General features: G+C 42.5%; 3 protein-coding genes across 10 annotated transcripts in view; 1 reads left to right on the top strand and 2 right to left on the bottom strand.

Annotated features, from left to right (window-relative positions):
* specc1 (sperm antigen with calponin homology and coiled-coil domains 1) overlaps nt 1-238 on the bottom strand; it is an 80430-nt gene extending 80192 nt beyond the window's left edge. For all 6 annotated transcript variants that reach the window (XM_080780975.1, XM_080780985.1, XM_080780984.1 and 3 more), the window contains exon 1: nt 175-238. The gene's annotated coding sequence lies outside the window, so the exon portion shown is untranslated. The remainder of the gene's footprint in view (nt 1-174) is intronic.
* An 899-nt stretch (nt 239-1137) lies between these two features.
* timm22 (translocase of inner mitochondrial membrane 22 homolog (yeast)) lies at nt 1138-5314 on the top strand. The gene is made up of 4 exons (XM_080780757.1): nt 1138-1405; nt 2061-2257; nt 4785-4857; nt 4959-5314. Exons 1-4 carry the CDS (start codon nt 1147-1149, stop codon nt 5033-5035), a joined length of 606 nt encoding a protein of 201 aa, XP_080636883.1. The 5' UTR covers nt 1138-1146; the 3' UTR covers nt 5036-5314.
* A 777-nt stretch (nt 5315-6091) lies between these two features.
* Nucleotides 6092-24641, bottom strand: part of abr (ABR activator of RhoGEF and GTPase) — a 116159-nt gene continuing 97609 nt past the window's right edge. For 2 of the 3 annotated variants that reach the window (XM_080779405.1, XM_080779406.1), the window contains 7 exons: nt 13333-13392; nt 12798-12907; nt 12558-12697; nt 11982-12116; nt 11722-11827; nt 8747-8900; nt 6092-7697 (listed from right to left, as the gene is read on the bottom strand). In XM_080779405.1, coding sequence (XP_080635531.1) covers nt 7608-7697; nt 8747-8900; nt 11722-11827; nt 11982-12116; nt 12558-12697; nt 12798-12907; nt 13333-13392 — 795 coding nt within the window. In that variant the 3' untranslated portion in view covers nt 6092-7607. Of the gene's footprint in view, nt 7698-8746; nt 8901-11721; nt 11828-11981; nt 12117-12557; nt 12698-12797; nt 12908-13332; nt 13393-23734; nt 24385-24641 lie in introns of those variants that run through there. The other variant, XM_080779407.1, reaches the window with a different exon arrangement.

Genomic DNA, 24641 nt, shown 5'->3' with positions numbered 1-24641 from the left:
AAATAAAATTGACAGCTGATTATGTGCCACCTGAATGGTTTCAATAAACAAACGGTTATTAGTTTGTAGTAGGCTACATAATAAATACACACAATTGACAATTGACACAAATGACAACCGGAGCGGATATTCGCGCAGAGACACAGCAAGAAAACGAGTGTTTGATGATCTCACCTGTTCAGTATTAGGCTATATTGCGGCTGTGCGTGTGTTGCCTTGCTGCTGCTGTCAAACTCTCCCCCGGTCGGCCCAATCAAAAAGGTGCCACTAGGTGGAGCGCGCGAGTTTGGTGCAGTGCTCACGTGGACTTCTGGGCCGTGTAGTTCTTTTAGACCCCCGGCGGCCGGCCCGGCCCCAATCGTTCCAATAATATTTGCATTCATATTTGTATGTCCTGTCCAGCAAAAAAAAAACGACAATGTAGTGTAAATGCATTGGTGAGATCCCATCTAGCCCTCCCTGCTGTGAAATGCAATGCACGTCACGAGTGTCCACCAACGCGCTCAAGGTCACCTGTCATCGCTCTGCAGTCACATTAATTGTGTCGAATCTGTCGAAACTAATAAGAATACACGTCACAAAGGAATCACTCATTTATTGAATATGTACATGCGCTAATTATATATGAATTTAGTTGAAAACACAAGTGGACATGTCATCGTGCTACGACGCTACACGTGTGTCGAAACTATATTTAATTTTTCATAACTGCATTTACATAACGGACTAGTGTTGCCATGTCTGCTTGTTATAAGCGACATTGAGCTTGTACAGCTGCTTGTAAATGGCTTGTTTCTAAACTTAGTCACCTTAAAGTGTAGTAGCTTTTGGGCTTGTTTTTCCTAATGTTGTTTAAATCGTGGTTCTCAAACATTTTCATGTCAAGGACACCCAAATGTATACATTTGTAGATTTTGTACACAAACCCCTGCTGCCTCCATGATCTAAAAGTATTTTGTGACACATGCATCATGCATCGGATTTGTGTTGTTAAAATGTTTCAAAAGAATATTCAAGATTTTGTTTTGAAAATAGCAGATCACAAGGCGTCGCGATGCGTTTTACTTTAAAAATATCTGACGGTCATTTCGCTTCTTTTGGTCTCGTTTTGTATGGCAACACTGTAACAGCCTCTCATCGGAAAACATGGCTGCGTCCATGGATGCTGCAAATGCTCCTGTCTCCGACTTACAAGGCTCAGCCATGACTAGTTCGAGCGATGATAGCCAAAACTTTCAGTATAGCGTACTCTTGGAACATCTTATAGGCGAAAAGAAGCAAATCAAGGACCTAAATCCCACTGTTATGGGCGGCCTGCCGGTGCCCTACAAGAGTGACGACCAGAAGATGATTGAAAGAGGAATGGAGAGCTGTGCCTTCAAGGCAGTACTAGCGTGTGTTGGAGGTCTGTACAAATTATATCTTATAACATATTACAATAATGTGTGTGTGTGTGTGTGTGTGTGTGTGTGTGTGTGTGTGTGTGTGTGTGTGTGTGTGTGTGTGTGTGTGGGGGGGGGTGCCTGTGATGATGGTGAGGATAATTTCTTTAAATGTCTTGATGAGTGTAAAGTTTTGATACGCTTGTAATCTTACTTTAGTCTTTAGATTAGAACACAGGACGCTCTGACCAACGCTTGCGGCCGCGGGGGTTACATATCAACTCGTTTATTCATCACGTGTGCCAATCATTCACAACTCACACATACCGGCGTGCGCATGCGCACAACAGACTTGGCATAATGGCATATGTAGTCCTATTAGTTTGACACATGTAGTTCACTTTACATGACAATGAGTTGAATACACAGGACCAAAATGTAAACAAACCTCTAGGGCTTTTTGTGTTATCGTTTTAACAATCAAAGTCTGTACTTACTGTCTGTCTGTCTTACTCTCTACTATTTTCAATTTAAAGTATTTTTGTTAAAGTATTTAATCAATACATCAAAAAAAGGGCATACAATGCTCTAGTCCAGTAATAGTTTATTTAGGGGAATGATGTACCTACCCACTAATGTGCAGTTACATTTACTAATCAGATTCATTGTTTGCTGCAGGTTTTGTCCTCGGAGGAGCTTTTGGAGTTTTCACAGCAGGCATTGACACCAATGTTGGCTTTGACCCCAAAGACCCCCTGAGAACACCGACAGCAAAAGAGGTTCTCAAGGATATGGGCCAGAGAGGAATGTCATATGCTAAGAACTTTGCCATGATTGGTGCCATGTTCTCCTGCACAGAGTGCATTATTGAATCAGTAGGTTACCGATATCCTTTACTTCTACTATATTTTTTATGACACACCACTGATTTCTGAATTCACCTCCATTATAGTGTTGTGGAATATAAATGCTATTAATAATAGAGGCTATGTGCATGACATCATCGTACATGGTACTGAGACGAGACCCCTTTTCCAATGGGAACCGGTTCAGTTCTTTTTGGTTCTTAGTCCATGAGCCAGAGCTCCAAAATTGGTGGGAAAAACTAGACCTATATTAAATTGTTTATAAGATCAATTCAAGTAAATTAATACATGATAACCCTTCCACAGTAGTAGCTTTTTCATATTTTCGATTATTTTCGCACATTTTCCTACATAATGCCTCATTTGCATATTTAAATATTATGTAAAATTTGTAATACAATAAATCATTGTCTTCGTATAAGTATTCAATTGGGGAAGTGTCATTGTGATAACAATCTAATATAGATATGGTTTTGCCTAGCCCTAGAACGGCCCTAGAACGGCTCTTGTTGTTTCATACAGTATGTACTGTACAGTACAGTATTTCACATACAGAGCCATAGAACGGTCTGCTTAACTTCTGTTAGGGGTTCTAAATTGGCGGCCTAAATGTGATGAATGCTCCGTTTGTACTCGCCCATTAAATTATTCCAAAGACGTGGAGTGAAATATGGTCCTCTAGTTTTATATCCATGTGAAAGTTCTGGCACAAAACGTGTATTTAGTCATAGTCATTGCGATAGGTGCTGGGTAATTAATCACACCACCTGCCAATTGTGTGACCCAAACTTTTGTGTTTCCCTGGTCAATTAGTGATGACATCTGCGGTAAACAGGACGCATAATCAGTTCATCGATCATTCCGGCCCCCCCTCGCCTGGAGAGAAAGACGTCTGTGTGCATCTCTTGAAAAAGTGGTGATAATTGACTAAATACACGTTTTGTGCCAGAACTTTCACATGGATATAAAACTAGAGGACCATATTTTACTCCACGTCAAACGGAGCATTTATCACATTTAGGCCGCCAATTTAGAACCCGAACAGAATTAAGCAGACCGTTCTATGCCTCTGATACATGAAAATGTATGTAAATGAAAAGTTAATTAAATGATCACAGGCTTTCTAGGTCTAGGTTTTGCCCACTCAATTCATAATTAATGTTCCAATTGTGAAGCTCTGGCTCATGGACTAAGAACAAAAAAGAACTGAACTGGTTCCCATTGGGAACCAACGGGTGGCAAAAAACAACTTTCTGGCCTTAACAGCCCATGCATCCAAACAGACAATTTGGGTGGGATTATTAAACTCGCCAGCATTGTAGCTGTATGGAAAGCTTGAATTATTCTCTTTCTATGTTTTTATTTCATAAACATCCAACATAGATATGGACTTTCGGAGTGCTTCCAAACCTCAACTCTGTCCCGGTGGAAAAGTGATTAATGTGCATACTCTATTATACACAGTAAAACTCAGTGTTATCTCTGAGAGTGTACAAATGTTAGATTTATACACTCAGTTACAAATGGATAAATTAACACTAGTACTGTGTACAGTACAACTACTGCTACTCTCCACTTATTTTCTTGCTATTCTAACCACTGACTGAGAATAGAATGTCCCGATCACGTTGTTTTGCTCCCGATTCCGATTTGATTTTGAGTATGTGCCGATATCTTTATATTTTTATACAACACTTATGCCATATCACAATAGTATAATATCCTAAATAACAGTCTATATCCAGTCTAATATGATATGGATATAATATTGATGCCCTGCCTATGCACCAATAGCCCCAAAGTGATTTAAAATACAAATACTACTGTAGGCATGCATATATATATATATATACACATTACACACACTACCATATAGTCTGAGATGCTATAGAATTCATGTATTTTCTAACTGCCTAATTTTATATCATACTCGGAAGTTATGCGGGAACGCCTACTAAGTGGCAAAAAACTACTTCCTGGTCTTGACAGCCCATGCATCCAATAAGAAACGTCCTATCTGATTGCATTAAATGAAGTTTAAACTTTAGCTCACTTTGCCACTCGAATTGCCACTCACCTTATGCATGCGCATAGCCGTCTATGAAGATGACTTAAACAATAATTTTGAGAATGTCTGAGTGAGAGCACTAATGACAAGTTGATTTAGTATAGTCTCCTTAGCAACTTGGAAACTATCATATTCGCTTTGATGTGGGCATACAGAGGTTGGGTAGGGACCAGCTGATGTACTGTAGAGCGACAGACCACCAGATATGTTGTAACTCAGACATTTATTGGTTTTCATTTTATTTATTGTGGCAATCGTTTGTTTGGCTAGAAATAATTGACTAGTAGTAACAGTAGTAAAATGTTTCCCTCAGTGGTCACATAGCACCCTCTTGTGGTGTTATGGTTTACTGTTACCGGTATATGTTTTTCTGGTTGTATGACATGCATGCATGCAAAATATACATGTATTCCTGACAACACTGATTTGTTCAGAATCTGATGAAAAGACCATGCCTTATATTTACAGCACAGAGGAAAATCAGACTGGAAGAATGCAGTTTACAGTGGTTGTGTTACTGGGGGAGCAATTGGATTCCGCGGTATGTGAACCTGCATGTGTCGTCCTTTGTTTAAAAAGCAGTTTCAGTGTTCCTGTGTTTCAGTTTTGTTCTGACATCTCTTTCTCTGTTCTGTTGTGCAGCTGGTCTGAAGGCAGGCGTACTGGGATGTGGAGGCTTTGCGGCTTTCTCTGCTGCTATTGAGTATTACCTGCGATGAGCCATCAGGGATTTCAATGGACATTAAAAACAGAAGAAAACTATGGACCAGAAAAACAGACTTTTGTACATAAATAAAATGTATTTACATGTTATCAGTGATGCTCAGTAAAGTGTTCACATGTGCTAGAACAGATTAGAAATGGATGCTGTTTGAGAGGTTGAGTACAGCACTGCCTGCTGTATTATGAGCATTTGACTATAAAGGACTTGAAGTGATGTATGTTTGGTGCGTTTGTTAAATGGTACACAAGCAAAATAAAACATTGCTGAACAATGATTTGCTGAAGGATTCACCTGAGATCTTGAGGATAACAGGAACACATAAATAATTGACGCTGTTTAAGGACGGTAGACCTGTTCTCCCAATATAGTCTCATGCCATGCCTTTGGCATAAGTTAATGGGTCAGTTCTCCATTCTGTCGAACCGGAAGTAGATTTCGGTCCACCATATTGACATTTGTGTAAAGCAGTGATACTCAACCTCAGGCCCGCGGGCCACATCAGGCCCGCGGGACCATTATGACTGGCCCACCAATGAAAATCTAAAAAAAAATCTGGAAAATGAAATAAAAATAAATAAATCTGAATGAAGTTATCTTTAATTACATTATTATAAGTAATACTATTAGAGTTGTACTATTACTCGAACGAAAATAAAAGCTTGGGGGGGGGGAGATGCAATGCAAATGAAAGACATATACTGTGTATCCCTATTCCCTGACATAATTTTATAGCTAAACGGACAGAATTCTATTTTATTTGAATGATGAAACCCAGCTGCCATTAATAGTTGGAAATTGTAATTGCGGAAATGGTGGAAATGGAAATTGCGGAAATGGAAATTGCGGAAATGGTAATTACGGAAATGGTGGAAATGGAAATTGCGGAAATGGTAATTGCGGAAATTGCTCTTCACTTATAGCTATCTATTTTCAGGTAATTGTTTTATTTTACTCAGTCAGCCATATCACTACTCATTTTTTTTCATGAGTAGACAGCTACTATGATGATCTTTATTTCAACAGCTACCAATGAAAAGAGAGAGAGACAAGGTGACAGTGTTTTGGTACATTTTAATTTACTAAAAAATGGGGGGGTCACATTGACATTTAGCCTCAATATTACAGTATACTGAAATTATTCTCAAAGGAAGTAAAATACAACATTTTTTTATTTTTATTTTAATCTTATATTAAAAATATCAAATATTACTCATCTAGCAGTGCTTATTTTAAGATATGTCACAGGCTTGATAGCAGAAAGATTGGCTTCGTATGAAGGGTGATTATTGTTTTCTTGAAAGCCTAGCAAGAAACTACAAACCTACCTTTGTGTTATCCAGCCTGTTTTGATTGACAAGCTGAACATGCAATGAGGGCAACTACACAAATTATCCCATCGATTATACTGGTGCAGTAACATAAGACATTTTGGAACAGGCCTGCAATGCAATAGCAAGAAAGAAAATCTAATGTTCCATTATACTACTTTGTTTTTTCCATACCCCTCGAGTGCTCTCTCTTCTCTAGAAGTGACTTAGAATCAACTGGTAGATGTCCCCCGACCATCTATGATCATTTCTGTACAGCTTACCAACCATGGACATGGTGAATAAGAAAGTTTGACTAAAAAAACATCACTACCTGAATAAACGTCAAAAAAAATCCATAGAGCAATTCTCTAGTTGCACATAACTGTACAGGCACACATAATATATATATATTTAAAATAAATAGGGCAATTTTGGCCAAGAACTCACTGGGGAGGGCAAGTACTCTGTTGAGAGAGATGATGCCTGCCATGTATTGAGATGGCTTCCTGGTGCCTATAACCCCCCACAGTTGCTTAAACATACACACATGCTGCATCCTCACACATACACAGCCCCTCTCCGTCACATGCACAAAGCCAGCGGTAGAGAGAGAAAACAAAACAAACAAAACTGCTTTTAAACAAAATATTTATAAAATATGTAAATGCCTTTTTTTTCTGGAATGCCTCTTGGAACAGCAACGGGGAAAAAAAACAACAAAGTTAAGTTGCGAGTGGGGCCACTCTGGAGGGACTCTCCAGAACACACACACACACACACACACACACACACACACACACACACACACACACACACACACACACACACACACACACACACACACACACAGTGGCGACCCTGTGGCAACACACCAGGTTCTGACCTCTCGACCCCCTCACTGATAACCTCACGTGACCCCAGATGTGGGTCTGTTGGACAGAGAGTCAGTGCTCTGCTGGCTTCCTGCTCTTCACCTGGATTAGACGTACTGTGGCGCTGAACGCTCTCCATACACAAACATGACACAAGACATGACTAGAGAGGACCTACGGGGGAGCACTGGGTATGTCCTCCAAACCCCAGCACCCCTGTAATGTTTGGCTCCATCTGTCATCGGGGACGGGGGTTGGGACTTGAGGGCTATACAGTGGAGAGGTGCCGGGAGGGCGCTGAGAGAGTGGGGGTATTCACGTATAGAGTCTCTTTTTCTCTCTCTCTCTCTCTCTCTCTCTCTCATCTCCAGACCCCCTGGGGTGATTAAACGTCGGTGGAGAAGTAGAGTGTGTTGCGCTTCAGCTCAGCGAAGGATATGGGAGGATGCTGCAGATAGTACAGTAGCACCTGGACCTGATGGAAGCAGAAAGGCTGAATCAGAACGTGTACGTTGGCCAGGTACTTGGCGCATTGTTCTCAAATCAAAGAACGAACAATACATTGCTTACAGCGTTCTTGAGAATCGCTCAACTAATTAACTTCACACTCGACACTGCTCTCTCTTGTGTCCTCAGCAATACACCCACCAAGTGTGAAGTGAAGTTGATCGGATGAACGGTCCTCAAGACCGGCAACGGACAGACAGACACACAAACATGAATTCAGAGATAATTGCCGCCTCCTTAATGAAATGGTGCAAGCTACAAAGCTAGCCTGGGTTCCAGCCTGATTCACTGCATTCCGTGGATTTGTAATTGTCACTTGCAAGTGACAATTACGAATCAGGCTGGAACCCAGGCTAGGTGCAAGCTACACTACACATACAAATGGCAATCTATTAATAAGATTTTATGGTAAATTACATTTACTTTAATGTTTAAAAATAGAAAATGTCTAGTTAGTAAGTTTGATGTTGCCCTGTGTAAAACCAATCTCCAGCTAGATGCCTACTTAGCACAATTAGGACAAATGCAGAACGTGTGTCCTCACATGAGATTATATGCCATATGAGAGCCTGCGGAAGTATACTTCTATGGTGTTTTGACATTTTGTATACCAAACTAACAAACATTTATACATTAAATAAGCCACTATATAAACACTCAGCTTAACAGTACTGGAGAAATATGGCTCCCAGTGTATCATCGCATGGCCATTTATGACAAGTTACTTGACGTGATGTTTATGCGGCTCAGAAAAATACATTTGTGCACAGGAAACTCTCCCGGCAAAGCTGAATGATGTCCAAGAGCATAAATACAGCTGGGAGAATAGACCGCAATGACATAGGTCACCAAGTTGCGTGGGAGTGATACCAAGCCAGCAAATGAGAATCCCAAAAAAGGACTCATGGTCAAATATACATATCTATATTTTCCCTGTGTCAAATCTCAGGCCAAAATTCTAACAAAACTGCTTAGCAAGAGATGTCCAGTGCTTTCAAGTCACCATCAACAACACACCTGTGCCATGACGTCGTGTGACCAGATGTCAGAGGCAGATGTGATATGCTGTGTCTTTGCGATCTCTGCCTCTGAGGGCCTGAGCAAGGTGGGGCCAAACACAGTGGCCAGGTTATGGAGGGACATCTTATTGACAGGTTCCTTATCAGCCACCCTGCAAGATAAAGAACAACACACAAGAGTCAGTCCGATAAGCTCGACAGGGCAAATACTGGATTTTGATCACGCAAAAACGATAACATGAGATGATGCAGAAATGATGTATGTCCATACAGTCGTCGATCTCACAGGACCATGTAAAATCCAGTAATCTTCTTGTTCTACTGTTGAGTAACATCAGGCTGCTAGTGATTAACCTAAGATGCTACGCAGTGACCTTTTTCTGCAGTTCCTACCCATTTTAGTCATTGCCAATTCCCCAATTGTGTACTGTGATCCCCGTCACTCAAGTGTAGAGTGACAACCACGTCTCCTTCGATACACAGCCGCTTCTTATGATCTGACAGCGGGGAGTTGCAATGGCAGAGTGTAATGTGCCCCTACCCTACCCAGTCCCCCTACCTGCTGAACAGGCGCCCTGACTAACCAGTAGGAGTCACTATAGTGACAGGGACACAACCCCCCTTGTGCTGGACATACTGATGCTGGGAAGCATCAGTACGGTGATCAGAGCCGGGTGCGGCTGCACTAATGACTTTGGGGCAAGCCCGTCTAGAGTTTAAATGGACAGGTATCAGTCAAAAGAGAGACATCGAAGAGGAAGGATGGATGGGGAAGGATCAACATACTGTATGGAATGTCAGAACAGGTCGCAGGTGCATTTATATAGCGCTTTTATCCAAAGCACTTTACATAGATTGTGCATTACATTCACCCATTCACATGATTGATTGATTGATTTATTAACAGTATGCATGCAGAATGGGTACATTTCAAATGAAAGCACAAGTCAATAAAAAAACTGTTATTGTGGACGACACCATGATAAAGCAATAAAATAGTTTACCACAGAGTCCACCATTTTCAATTCATCAGAACATTTAGAGACGTACAAATATACACTTCTATAAAAACACACATTCATACACCGATGGTGGGGGAAACCATGCAAGGCATCAACCATCATCGGGAGCAATTAGGGGTTTAGCGTCTTGCTGCCTCCAGCCTCTCTACCGGCCACTCTACCCCTGAACCACCACCGCCCCAATTATTGCTAACTGTTACATGGATGGCACACACGTTTAAGATGACCAACTATACGTGGTCACAAAGTTACCCCCTCAGTGAACTGTAATTTAAAAAAGTCGATATTTCTAAACACAAAAAAAAGGTTCTTTATTAAAGGTGTCTGGCTGTAGTGTGTGGATGATGTGAACCACAGAGGCAAGGACTTTAGTAATCCATCCAATATTTTCTCCCACTCGCTGTTATCTCATCCAATAACCAACTGAGTATCTAATGAACATGGTGACATACTGACATGTGACCACATCGACCAGTTTAACCCAGATCACAGATTTTAGAGCAGCCATGCACACATGGAACAAAATTAACTTCAGCCAACTGTCAATGGCATGCAGATGTCTTTGACGGGTAAATTATTCAGGCTAACCAGCCAAAGATTAGGAGCCATACAAGTAATAGTTTATTTTGTCTGTCTGTACCCTTATTTTAAGCGTCGCAGCCTCTTATATGCATAATGTGTGTTTGCGGGCACATGCGTGTGGGTGTGTCCTGTCCGCTTGTAGAATGCGATACGTGTTGTGCTTACAGGAACAACCAAACAGGGAAAATGTATCAAATCTCGTCAGAGGAGTGTGTTTAAACACATTAAGAGCATCTGTTTATTTCAGAGCAGCTGAGAGTGATTCTAAAAATAATCATTCAGGTATGTGCACATTAAATTGCTGTATGTCTGTAACTAAATGAGTAACACTCAAAATTAGTTATGCAATTTAGGTTAATTAACTAAATTCACAACACAAACTGTCAGCTGTTGGCAATAAACAAATCAAACAAGAACAACTATACAAGTGGTTTCTCCTAATTGAACACAAAATGTCACTTACTCACTTTCAATTGCCGCTGCTGTCTCAAAATTATTGAGAAGAGTCTTTATACTTATTCACGCTGTAGTTAAAGAAAGTTTAGCCTTATAGACTCTCTGCATTAGATCGTTACTAGGCATTTCTCTCCTGAGATGAGATGAGAAGAGGATGTGAACGTGGCTAGTACTTAGTAGAGCCCTGTTTTTCTGTGTTATGTCCTGGAAGATTCTAGAGTATCCGTCAGTCTCCTGCATTGAACCCCATAGAAACCTCTGGAGGCCATTGCACATGAGGGATGGGCTAAGATTCCTCAGGAATACTACCAGAAGCTGGTGTCTGGGTAAGTCGGTACGCACACATTTGCAGCATGTCATAACAACAAAAGGGTGCTCTACTATTGCTGTACTATTGCTCTACTATTGCTGGCCTGCTCGCTTTGCCTAAAAAAATGGCAACTAAAAAATACGGGGAAACAGCTTTTTGCTTCTACGGGCCGACGGCATGGAACAAACTCCCACTGTACCTTCGACAGGCAGCCTCTGTAGACATTTTTAAAGCACAGCTTTAACACTGCTTCTTTTTTAATGTTTATGCCTTGCTTTTCTTTTCCTTTCTTTCTCCATTGCTCTGTAAAGCACTTTGAGCTGCATTTCATGCCATGAAAGGTGCTATACAAATAAAGTTTTATTATTATTATTATTGTAAGTACTAGACAGTACACACTTGTTATAAATGGGGTGAATAATTATAAGACGGCAGTAGTAATTTAAAGTATAATTTTGTGTTGAATGTAGAGGAACCTCTTGTAATATTAGCTTAGTTAATTTTGCCAATTAACCTAGTGTGTGTGTGTGTGTGTGTGTGTGTGTGTGTGTGTGTGTGTGTGTGTGTGTGTGTGTGTGTGTGTGTGTGTGTGTGTGTGCCTGCCTCTTGAGGTGCTCCAGGAGGCTGAGGAAGGTGATGAGGTTGGGGTCGGGCAGGGAACGCAGTAGGTGCATCATGCAGTTCTCCTTGGCTGCTGGGTCTGAGAGGGCTGTGAAGGAGAAAAGTCAAGGCAATGAGAGGAAGACAGAGAGAGAGTAATGCCTTAATATGCTTTTTACCAGGAAAAATAAAACAAAAATAAAACAGTTGTCGAGAGTGCAAGTGTGGTCCATGCCAGATTCCAAGAGGCGTCAAGGTTTTACCTATGCCCTCCATAAAGGCAGGATAGAGGCGGTCAGTGAGCAGTGGCTCTGGCAACTCCCTGAAGTACAGCTTCAGAGTTCCTGCTATGGCGTTGATATCCATGTCGCTCAACATCACCAGGATGTCTTTGGTATCTACAGTACGTGGGAGGGAGAGAGACGGGGTGGGGGACAGACAAGACGGCGGAAAATAAAATAAATGACTGAGATTAGATATGTTGACACCACAAAAAACAAGTTTCTAAAGCGCTTGCAGAAACAGTAACACAGCTGCTCTCATCTTATTCCATCGTCTCCAGGAATAACAGACAGTGCAAGATACTGTAGTGCTACAGCCAAACACACAAAGATGCAGACATTCTTCTTCATCACACAGTAAACAGGGTGCGGTAGATTATGATGGGAGGATTGTAGATAGAGACACCGGTGTGCAACTATGTACGAAGGCCCCCAGCCACAGCTCTCTCTGCTGATGTTAGAGGCCTGGTCTAATGGGCCTCTTTGTATGACCTCCAGCTGAGAAGGAGGGATATAAACAAACAAACAAACAAACACAGAAGGTGAGTGTAGTCTTACTGTTGTCAAATGCTGCTTTGAGGGCCTGGATGTCGGTAGCCACCCCTGAAATCCTGTAGATTCCCACCTCATCTATCCCCCTCTTCTCCACCTCCTCAATGCACTGGCGCACTATGTAAGGCACCTTGGAGCGCTCACGCCTGTAGGGGGCAGTGCATGATCAGCTTCCTCATCACAATCAGAAATAAGTGTGCATTCACTCAGAATTGTCTTGTTTTGATCAAAAAGGAATGGACTTACTTTGTCACCACATTGATTTTGACTCCAAAAACGCCACTCTGTTTTTTGGACGGTGTTCTCTTCAAGCTCAAGTCCCGACTTGTAAACTTCATGGAGAATTCGACTTTGATCTAATGATAAACACACAAGTACGATGCATCACTCTCAACCACAAGTAAATAAAAAATGCACAAGCATGATATTTAATGTCTTTATTGCTGACTTGTGGTCCACAGATAACACATACAAGTATTTATTTATATTTGAACAGCTCCTAAACATCAGAGCAAGTTGGGATCTTAAACATTATCATCATTTATTTACCTTTTGGTGAGCTCCATCATCCATAAAATGACAGATTGGGTCTTTAAAGCCGACAACTTTGCTGAGTAAACTCATCGTTTCGAAGGTTGGCCAACCATTATGCACTGGCCTGGCCAACCATGATAAGCCTCATTACTGTACTCTTGCAAACAGTCAACTTCTATCACTGTAGTTTGAGCATAAACGTGGACTTGAACAACAATAGCAAGCAGACTTTGAGCGAGTGTCTTACCCCATTCATCTCTATGACGTCCATGTGCCAGTTCTTTGACTGTACCGTCTGTGGGTCCAGCTGGAAGAGAAAGAGAGGAAAACATTCATCAACATGTTATTAGGGACCAAACGTGATACCTTATAAGGGCATATCAAAGCCTTTATACATTGGGATATTTACGCTTAGAAGGGCATTGCTTAAAGGAGCATTCAGTGATTTGTAAAACCCCCCGGTCCTCCCCGGTAACCAGATGTGCACATGCATGCACTACAGTGGGGGGGGGGGGACACGCGGCACACCAAGGCCCGCCCCCGCTCGATCATGATTGGCGGAAGGCCCCTCTCTTTTTTACCCCAGGGGTTAACTGGGGACAGGGAGGAACTCCTTATATGGTCAGCACACTCTATAGTAGGGAGGATTATCACAACAAAACAAAAAAAGAAGTGATATTTGAATTAAGTGAAATCACTGAATATACCTTTAATCCGATGAACAAAATCCAACTATTATCATATGGATCATGACAGAAACATGTACCCTTCTCTGGCACCACAGGCCTGAGTGCTGGTGCTTAAAGGCCTGATTATACGTTGCATGTCACTGCAGCTGCAAGGGTCTGGACAGTGGAAACAGGGATAGACTCTCTGGCTGATACAGGCAATAAGCCTCTCAAGGGTCTGGACAGTGGAAACAGGGATAGACTCTCTGGCTGATACAGGCAATAAGCCTCTCAAGGGTCTGGACAGTGGAAACAGGGATAGACTCTCTGGCTGATACAGGCAATAAGCCTCTCAAGGGTCTGGACAGTGGAAACAGGGATAGACTCTCTGGCTGATACAGGCAATAAGCCTCTCAAGGGTCTGGACAGTGGAAACAGGGATAGACTCTCTGGCTGATACAGGCAACAAGCCTCTCAAGGGTCTGGACAGTGGAAACAGGGATAGACTCTCTGGCTGATACAGGCAATAAGCCTCTCAAGGGTCTGGACAGTGGAAACAGGGATAGACTCTCTGGCTGATACAGGCAATAAGCCTCTCAAGGGTCTGGACAGTGGAAACAGGGATAGACTCTCTGGCTGATACAGGCAACAAGCCTCTCAAGGGTCTGGACAGTGGAAACAGGGATAGACTCCCGCACTCTGGCTGATACAGGCAATAAGCCTCTCAAGGGTCTGGACAGTGGAAACAGGGATAGACTCCCGCACTCTGGCTGATACAGGCAATAAGCCTCTCCGACCTACTTACTACTTACTTACTGGACAGTGGACACACTACAATTTGGTTCAAATTCGTTCTATACAGGTGTGCTCCAAAAAAACGAAGAGCTCCTTTGTTTATAATATCATAGCTCAGCAAGATAGAAAAAGAAAACAGGCAGGTAGAAAATGGCATGTGAGACCACTCAAGGAGAGAAGGGCCACGGATGGGGAGTTATAGTGCAGTATATTGGCGCAAGAGATGCAAAGCATAGACAAAAGATATGTATCTAGATGTCCACCCCTGACCATTAGATCTGGGCATTACAGTGCGTTTCATAATGATCAAAACACTGTATCTTGCCACGATCACCTATCCCAGGTGCGTCCATCTTGAAGAGGTCTAGATTTAGTAGGCCACCAAAACTAAAATGGGGGGAAGGGATGATTTAAAAAATAAAGAGGACACTGTTCTTCCGTTTGCCTCCCTGGTGGAAATTCCCAGACAGCCAGGCCTGTCTATATTTAAAAGGAAATAGAAGAATGAGGGGGGGGAACAACAACCCTGAAAAAAAGTCCTGGGAACTGCAAAAGAGATGGTTATTTTTTTTCCTTCTCCTTCTTTATTAAATTCCCAGGAAATTCAGATCGGACGACGAGAGCATCAGAAGACGAGTAATGGTAGGCTATGGGCAGTATACCCCCCACTGGGCATGGACTGTTTATGTTTGTATATGACTGTATAAAAGCTCTTAATATGTACTCTTTTCTCTCTTTTTTCTACTGTGTGGGTGTGTCGAAGAGCCACTGCCTTGCCGTGTGAGTTTGTGTCCTATGTACAAATCCCTGGCTCCATACATAGACATCAATTATCTACATTGCAGCACACAAAAACACCTCTTTCACACATAATGAAACCCCACCCAGGCTGAGACGTAGAGTATGTGACCCACAGATTAAATTCAACTCTTAAATTCAGCAAAGAAGAATCACACACACACATTGAATGACCACAAACATTACATGGAATGGAGCTTTCAGCCTCTATATCACTTTTTTTCAGCATGGGTCCGGGGACCCCAAGGGGTCCTTGAGAGGGTTCCGCAAGGGACCCCCCAGCTAAATGATTGATAGTTATGAACCAAATGAACTCTTATGGATTTGTAACTTAGAGATTGTACAAATGGATTTTGTACACTCTCAGAGTTTTCTGTGTAGATTGAGGTTCCAGAGATAACGATTGTATTAACTTGGGATCTATGGAACTCTATGCAGGTCATACTGGTTAAAAATGTTGCGAATCGCTGATCAAGATCACTTTACGTATCTACAGTAGCAGAGCCCTCAGCAATCTTTTCTAGTTCTTCTACAGTAACTGTAGAAACATCAACTGTCCTCTGGGAGGTGTTATACATCTTGTCGACAGGGACTGTTTTATTTGACAGAAGTACCATGGACAGTGCTAATATTTCTCCTTTCCCTGAGGGATGGCAGTCAGGACAGAATGGCTCATACTACACTTAACCTTACTGTGTCTGGCCGTTTCAAAGCTCTGTGGACCATGCTTCCCATGAGAGAGGAGGCTCTCTGTGAGGCTTCTCATCCATCAGTGCTCCAGTGTCTTTAGGTAGCACAGCCTGCTGTGTGTGGCACAGCGAGCAGAGCCGGAGCCTCTCTGCCTGCCCAAGCACTTCTGTCCACAGTTAGCAGAGCCTTTTTATAGGCTGATAAAGCAGCTGGCTCTATCACAATTACACAATTACACACAGTCATGAGTCATGATGAATACCCAGTCCGACAATGTGCTCACCTTTTATATAGAATCAAATCTAAAAAAAGGGTTGCTGACTGAGCACCAGGCCAGCACACTTTTTATTGTCAACATGAAGCTGGCTGGATAATGTTCTCTCATTGAGCGTAATTCATTATCTCATAAAAAGGCCATTTGGTATCAGTTTAAAACACACACACAATTATCATTAAGTACAATTTTCCCAGTAGGGCTTCGGTTTGAGACCAGGTTAGCCTAATCGGCACTATAGGGCCTTTTGCTCAAGTCTCTGCCAAGAAGTGGATGGGCCAGGATCCAACTTCTCACCCACTCACAAAGCACTTTTACCTTCCCACACGCGAGTCTGATTCATACTTAGTCGTGGCAATACAGTACTCCATCTCTATTATTGACCTCTGCTTACTCATTAAAATGAATGGTTCAAATTCAGTTGTTAAAATTTGAAAACCATTACAGTTGCCCATTACTCTCACCAATCCTCGAAACTGCATCTTTAACAGGGCTAAAAGTACCCATTTCTCCACTCTCATTCCTTGGGAAATTAGTTGATTTAAGCCAGGGACGAACCTAACTGCATGGCTGGGAGCTGGGGGGGGGGGGGGGGGGGTTACGACTAAGCTTATTTTAGGCAGAAGATAAGGAAAACAGTGTGTTGGAAAGAAAGTGTAGAAAGTGTAGATGACTTTGGGGATGCATCCAGCTGGCTGGTGAAACAAAGCAGGATGAGGATTTAGGTGATTAATGTTCAGCGACAGCTCTGGCAGCCAACCAGAAGGAAGCGGGGCAGAAGAGGAAATAGAAACTAGTGTCACAAGCTTCTTTGATAACAATCCAAATATGGTGTGATCTCAACTTCCAAACTTAAAGTTTAAACGGTCCAGATTTTGTGCATGCGTGTTGTGTACTGTGTAGTGCACTGTGTAGTGTACTGTGTTGTAGCCTATGTGTGTGCTTGCTTGCCTGTATGTAATCAAAGATAAAAGCAATACAGGGGATATAAGAGACATCCTCAAGCCATGTGGTTTCAATTAGGTTCTGAAAACTCTTTTTGTTGGACTGAGAGGAGTGTCGAGTATATGATTTAGGAAAGGACTGTAGCCTGAGGCAGTAGACATAATTACTTTATATTACAAATGTAGAGAGCAAATCTCAGTGGTGGTCTAATGTCCCATACAATACACAGATTACCACATAAGGGGAAAGACATGGATAGAAACCATGAATTCTGTTAAGTCAGTATGACACTCTGCTGCATGGGAACTCATTGTTCTTTGAACTGCTACAGCTTTCTTTGAATGTTTTTCTTTTTTGAGCGGTGCCTCCGCTCCATTAAGTAGCAATGTGTGTATGTATGTCTGTCCCTGGGTCTGTATGTCCGAGCACGGAAAACTGCAACACAGTAACTCTGTCATTTCTCGACCGTTTCGGACTTGGGAAAGCACGCCGGAACCCCCTGGGCACGTTCCTGGGGGTCTGGATATTCCCACACGGTAACTCTGTCATTTATCGACGGTTTCGGACACGGGGTGGCTTGCCGGAACCGGACTGCTCCCCTGGGCGCATTCCTGGGGGTCTGGATGTTGCGGGGGCACCCCGGGACCCCCACATGGTACAGTTGCACCGCTGACTTCTAAAATATCAAAATATGACACACACAGACACATACACTGTACTGCGTCTAACTCCTCACCCTTCTATGACCAGGAACATAACATTCAAAATACCGTATATACAATAATAAATGACGTATAACTGGACAATGTATGACTATAGTGTATAAACAGTGTGGGGGAACTGTGTTGGTTTAACTCCATGAGTAAGGATGAAAGTAAACACTGAGAAACCAAATGCTGTTAGCCTGACTGTACACAACTCTTGGTCGAGTTCCAACAACAAGATAAGAAGATAAAGACAGATCATTGCATACTACAAGAGAATTTAGCACGGTCTCTGCCTGAAAATGTTGCTCACACAGATATTCCTCCTTTGTTCCATTACCTATTTATTCTAAAGATAAAGAAATATTTGAAAATAAAACAGCTGTTCCTGCCCAGTTTCGAACTGAGGACCTTTCGTGTGTTAGGCGAACGTGATAACCACTACATTACAGGAACTGGCTGACAGCTGTACTTGCTGACAAGACTAATGACTTTGCAGTCATTGATACCACCACTACTGATAGGCAACAGGCTCTGCTCTGCCCACAGGAGGCAGAACAAACTACACTAAAGTGGTAGGATACATAGTCCGGGTCCCTATGGAGCGGTTCCTATTCTAAATACCACACTGGTAGGTTCAGACGGTTTCACTTTAAAGAGTTAAGCTTGATTTATTTCACTGTTTTCAACTGAAATAATTGAAAGCGACCAACATGGTACTGTAGATACAGTAGAGAATTTACAGAGTTACATGGTGGTTTTCTTTTATACAAAGTCCTGTATTGGATACTATACTTCAAGAACCACTGTCGACAAATGATGCCCTTTGTTTATGAAATCATGTGTAAAGGCCTTGATAAATCCCATCTCCACAATGAACTTAATTAGTTCATTGTGGCTCTACTGGAGTTTCAGATGGATTTGTTCAGATGGAAGTTGATCATTTAATATGCCAATTTAATTTTCACTTCAAATTGTCTTTTGCGTTGCACAGCACCTTTCTCAGTTCTCCAGCTGGTTAACTATTCATACAGTGGCAGAAAGTAATTTCATTAGCATTTTGACAGACCGCTTTAATTACATCGTACTGTAGCTCAAACTTCACGGTCTCTGGTTTCAGCAGGATTACATCCTGGGGACTGCATTTCTTTCAGCTATCAGCTTGCGCTTATATTATCTTAACCACTTTCAACCCGACGTCGATTTTGGCATGTCATCATAGGCAAAACAATTTCAAACATAGCTAATCTACACACATCTAGCTCTACAAGCTCACAACACTATACAATTCAATGGGTCGTATGACAAAGTATAAAAATAGTTAATTAAAACAAACAATGTTATTTTGACAAATGTCACTGTAATCATGCAAGGTTTTGTGATTTGCATAGTACCATTCTAGCATTTCTGGAGGCACTGTGGATGAGCGCTCGTGCACGCCACACACACACACACACACACACACACACACACACACACACACACACACACACACACACACACACACACACACACACACACACACACACACACACACACACACACACACACACACACACACACACACACACACACACACACACACACACACACACACACACACACACACACACAGTAGGGAAATAGTGCAATGAACCTCTTATGCTTTATGCAGCTGAATGTCAGCTGAAAACGTGAGACCCTGCCTGCGTCTAGAAAAGAACAGAGTCTTTGGATACTGTACTCCACTATTACGTAAAACCCCTGAGACTAAGATGCCTAGATAATGTTATTTCCCAAGGATGGATTGTTATCCCAGCATGCAATTTTCTTTACTTTATCTCACATGCCAGCAGTAACAAAATCAAAAGACCTAAATCTTAAAACTACAAAAAAAATCCTCCAAGATGTTGCAACAACATCCCCCCCCCCCCCCCCCCCCCCCCCCACACACACACATCATCCAAGTACATTTGTATCCATAATAACGAAGAATTTCAGTACCGGTAATTATAGTCTTATATAGAAACAATCGATCGCACATCCAATAACGTACCTACTACCTCCTATTATTAACCAAGCCCCACTCAAGGACTTGTAATGGATCATACAAGAGGCCAACATCTTATAAATACCCAAAGACTAATTAGATGATTCCTACTACCATTATTGCCCTATACAGAGATTAAAAGCCAGCCACCATGAGGCCTGCTCTTCAGCTGCAGGCAACAGGTTTGAGCCCAGAGGAGAAAGGGTCACTCTGGCCTGGGGTATCAACCCCAGAATCTTTTACTGACCCTCTGGGTGTCACACTGAGCTCGATGACCAATCATGGAAGGTATTGTAAGGGGGGAGGGACTGGGGGTCGGTAAAGGCCTATGCCCCCCGGCTGTGACAGGCAGAGATTTATGTGCCCTATAAAGAAGGCCATTAGGGGCTGGCTGGCATTTAGGCTCACAGGAGGGTGAAATGCTAATATCTCATCTGCACAAATCATCATATTCCATGTCACCCATTTGTGGGTAGCGGACACATTTTTATGGGTCGCTTTATATTTGGTTTCCTATGTTTTGTTTTTAATTGAGCCAAACATTTTCAAAAAGCATTCCCTCAAAAAGCAGTTTTTCATGAATAAAAAACAAATTCTAGGAATTTTTCAGTAATTTCATGAAGAAATATTTGCACTAGTTTGGGTTCCGGGCAAACGTCTACTTTCTCTTCTGGGGCTTGAGCTAAAGGTTTGAGAACCACTGCCCTACGTGAACACAGTGAGTTTCTTTTTTTAATGTGGGCTAAAATGTGACAGCGGACAAGAAAGATACTGGTTTATTGTTATTCTTTGTTCTCGCCGCAACACTTTTGGAAGCGAAATAAAAAACGAAAACAGAAAAAACACTTTTGCTGGTATAACACAGGTCTTCATCACTGACACAGTAATGTCAAACAAAAGACAGATAACCCATTGTCTAGACAATTGGGTAACTGCTTAATCATCATTATATTACTCGGACAGAAAGTTAATTATGCTTCATTCCAGCCCAATTAGTCTTCTCAGTCACCCCCATCATGCATCTCCTCATGCAGTATCTCTTAATTAAAAGACACATGCAGTTCTTTGTGCTTGCACGTCCAAGTTCACTCTAGCATCGCATGAATAACAACAATCCACACAGTTGCAGACAAACATGTATATACTGTATATGTAAGTAATCAGTTTTTTTCTTTGTTATTTTTAAAATAGTGAAAATTATTTTCAAGAATACCTAAAATAGCAGACCTACAAGCTCAATGTATTATGAGTGGTTAAAGGTCCCGAGAGTGGTCCATTTTGACACTTGGGTTAGAAAAATTTACATTGAGGATTTACGATTTACTATTGCCATTTTCTACTCAGTTTGTGATGATGTGATTAGGGGTAAAGTAAACTATGGGCTCTGTGCATCAACATCACAAAAGTAAAACCAAACGTGAGGCCAGTTATGCGGTCCTAAACTAACTGCAGAGCAGGACAAAAACTTAATAGGAAACAGACAAACCGAGAGGCTTCCATCTCCATCAAGTTCAGCATCCTCAGCTTGCAGGGACATACCATAAAACCACCTGATCATATAAAACCACCGTCTCGCCTTACCCAGGCCTTCACTGCAACAGTAAAGCTAAATTCCAGCCTGTGATGCATTGTCCTTGTGTGACTGTGGCTGTGCCCTATTAGTTAATAATGAGCACAGATTTTGTAACATAATGCACACAGCCCAGAATGCTGGTCATGCACTGAAAGTATGGAATGAAACGAAAGGCGAGAGCCCGGCAACAACAGTGCTCCAAGTGGAGGCTTTATCCCTTTCTGCCCCCCTTGTTTAGTGCCCGTATATAGTCTGTGCAGTGGAGGATCGGTTAATGCATGCAAATGTGTAAATGAACATAATGAGACACAGAGAGAGAGAGCATTGCCCCCAAGGCCTTTGTCATAGTTTAGTTGCACGTGCAGAGCAGTCCAGAGAATTCCTACGAATCACATGCACACATCCTCTTCTGAGGCTCCTCACAGAAATAGCATCTGCTGTAGATAAATAGGACCTTCTTTCATACCAATTCATGGATCATCATAACGCAGCAGTCCTGCAACTGATATGTTGCCTAGATTTACACAGCAGATCCACAGAGAGTGTGTGTGGTAAATGGTAAATGGTGCATTTATATAGCACCTTTATCCAAGGCGCTTTACATAGATTGTGCATTACATTCACCCATTCACACACACATTCATACACCGATGGCAGCGGAAGCAATGCAAGGTACCAACCAGCACATCGCGAGCAATTTGGGGTTCAGTGTCTTGCCCAAGGACACTTCGACATGTAGACAGGAGGAGCCGGGACCTGCTCTACCTCCTGAGCCACAGTTGTGTGTGTGTGTGTGTGTGTGTGTGTGTGTGTGTGTGTGTGTGTGTGTGTGTGTGTGTGTGTGTGTGTGTTCCCTGAACATAAGTCAAATCAAGTAATCAAAATGATTCCCGAGCATCGCACGGCCGCAGCTCACCACTCCTTGGCTGCGGCTCACCGCTCCAAGAGAAGGGTCAAATGCGGAGAACAAATTTCACTGCGGTAATGTGTGTGACAAATCGTACGACTTTGACTTTTTTTACTTTGACTATGAAGTCAGCCAACAGGCCAGCTCTCGTTTTGAGGGAACCTCTTTGAACCTCAATCGCATATCATATACAGCATAATCACATGATTACTCCAAGCTCCACATTATGTTTGTCTAGAAACATAATGTGTTCCATACATTCCAGACAAACCTTGACGTTGTGAGACAGACACAATGATTCCGAGCTGGATGGATAACTTGGACCCTGCTTTACAGACACCACTGTAATGCTGATGTGATGTTCTACTGTACATGCAGCCTTATGGGAAATTCAGAGCCAAGTTTTTGTCATATGGCTGAATATGCATATAGACATACATAGACACACAAAATAATTAGTGGGTCAGAATTGAACCCCTCACAATGTAATATGGCCAATATCGTTATACCTCTGGGAGTGCAACTAACTTAATTGTCAATTACTTAGTGTGGGAGGGAGGGGAAGCCAGGGGAAATGTCATCAGGGCAGCAGGGTTCTTGTTTCTGATGGAGCATGGCATTACCATAAATGAGCAGTAGGGGGAAGCACTCTGCTCCTCCAACTGCCAGCTGTATGTAACCGCAGTATACTATTCACTCACTGGCTTTAATTTTGAAATTGAGAAAGGCAGATGGGAATGGAGGATTAATTAGGGGTGAAGAAGTAAGGGGGAGGATATAATCACTGAAAGAGGTGGAAGCAGCACATATTAGTAGCATTAAGTCAGAATGTAGAGTAGACCAATTCACCATAGCCTTAAACAATACACAGTGAGTGAGGGTGAAAGCATCTTTACCACATCAACATGTTCTGCTGTCCACAGTGGCTGTCAGTCACATACAAAACAAACTTTTCACCACTATGAAATCTATTGATCTGCACAGATGGGATCACAAGGGCTATATAAATTATAAAACACAATCAATAGACCTATCATAGGAGAACAATACTCAACTCTCCGTTGAAAGAGAGCCACTCATGGAAAGGGTGAGAGCACACAGGGTGAACAGGAACATACGAAAGAGACACAGAGCGGAACAGATGGCAGCGACAGTGACAAATAAGAAAGACCATCACGGGACAAACCCAGGGCTACGAGTAAAGAAGAGAGACAGCATGCACATAATGCGGTTGTGTGTGTGTCAGTGCATGTGTGAGCTTGACACCTTTTGTCTGAGCAGCTTGCTGCGGACACGTCCCCATAGCTTGGCTCCCGTGTTGGTGTGTCTCCTGAGAACGGGGGTCTGTGGACGGCTGTTATGTTGGTTCTGGTCCACCACGCAGCACTGCTGCTCCAGACACTCACAAACAGAGTTCAAGTTCACATCTGTCACCAGGACGGCCGTCATCACCGATGCCTCTGGGCTGTCAACCACCCCCCCTCACCAAAACGCAAGGTGGACGAAGTATGCCGTTTAGAAAAGAAGGCAGATATGTTCCCCCACACGACCTCTTATGTATCACCGAGCCTGGTAATACTGACGAAGCAAGAGGGGGCAAGTTTGTTTGTAAAATGTGGAGGTGTAAAATGGAAGAAAGAAAGTCTGGCTCGACAGAAGCTGTTTACTTCAAAGGGAAAATGGAAAAAAAGAGGAGATATTAGAAGCGAGAAAAGTACGAAGAGATCTTCTTTCAGTCCAAGATAAGATAGAGTCTTGTCATGGTTCCCTTGGTAAGGCTAATAGAATTCCACGCTGGTGCCTCTCTGTGGGATGGAGAGATCCTTCCTCAGTCAGCTGCCAATATCTCTTCTCCTCACAATGTGATTTCCAGAACAGTGGAACACAGACACGGAGCTGTGAGAGCACGAGCGCAATAGGGACTGAGGGAGAGCGAGCGAGCAGGAGGGAGGGAACGTGAGGCAGAAAGAGTGAGAGCGGGGGAAGTGAATGGGCAATCGTTGTCATGGAGGGAGCCTCGCTCCCCTCCTCCAGATGTGATGGACACACCTCTGAGACAGAGAGAAAGAATGAAGGAAGGAGGGAGACAGAGAGAGAGAGGGATGGGAGACGGATGGGTGCAATGGGCACCGCTACAGTACGCTGAACAGTCACTAAGAAAGAATGTAAAATA

Source organism: Protomyctophum bolini (genome assembly GCF_963924005.1).
Source record: "Protomyctophum bolini genome assembly, chromosome: 13".
NCBI lineage: Eukaryota > Metazoa > Chordata > Actinopteri > Myctophiformes > Myctophidae > Protomyctophum > Protomyctophum bolini.
This window is presented reverse-complemented; position numbering and strand designations above follow the sequence as displayed.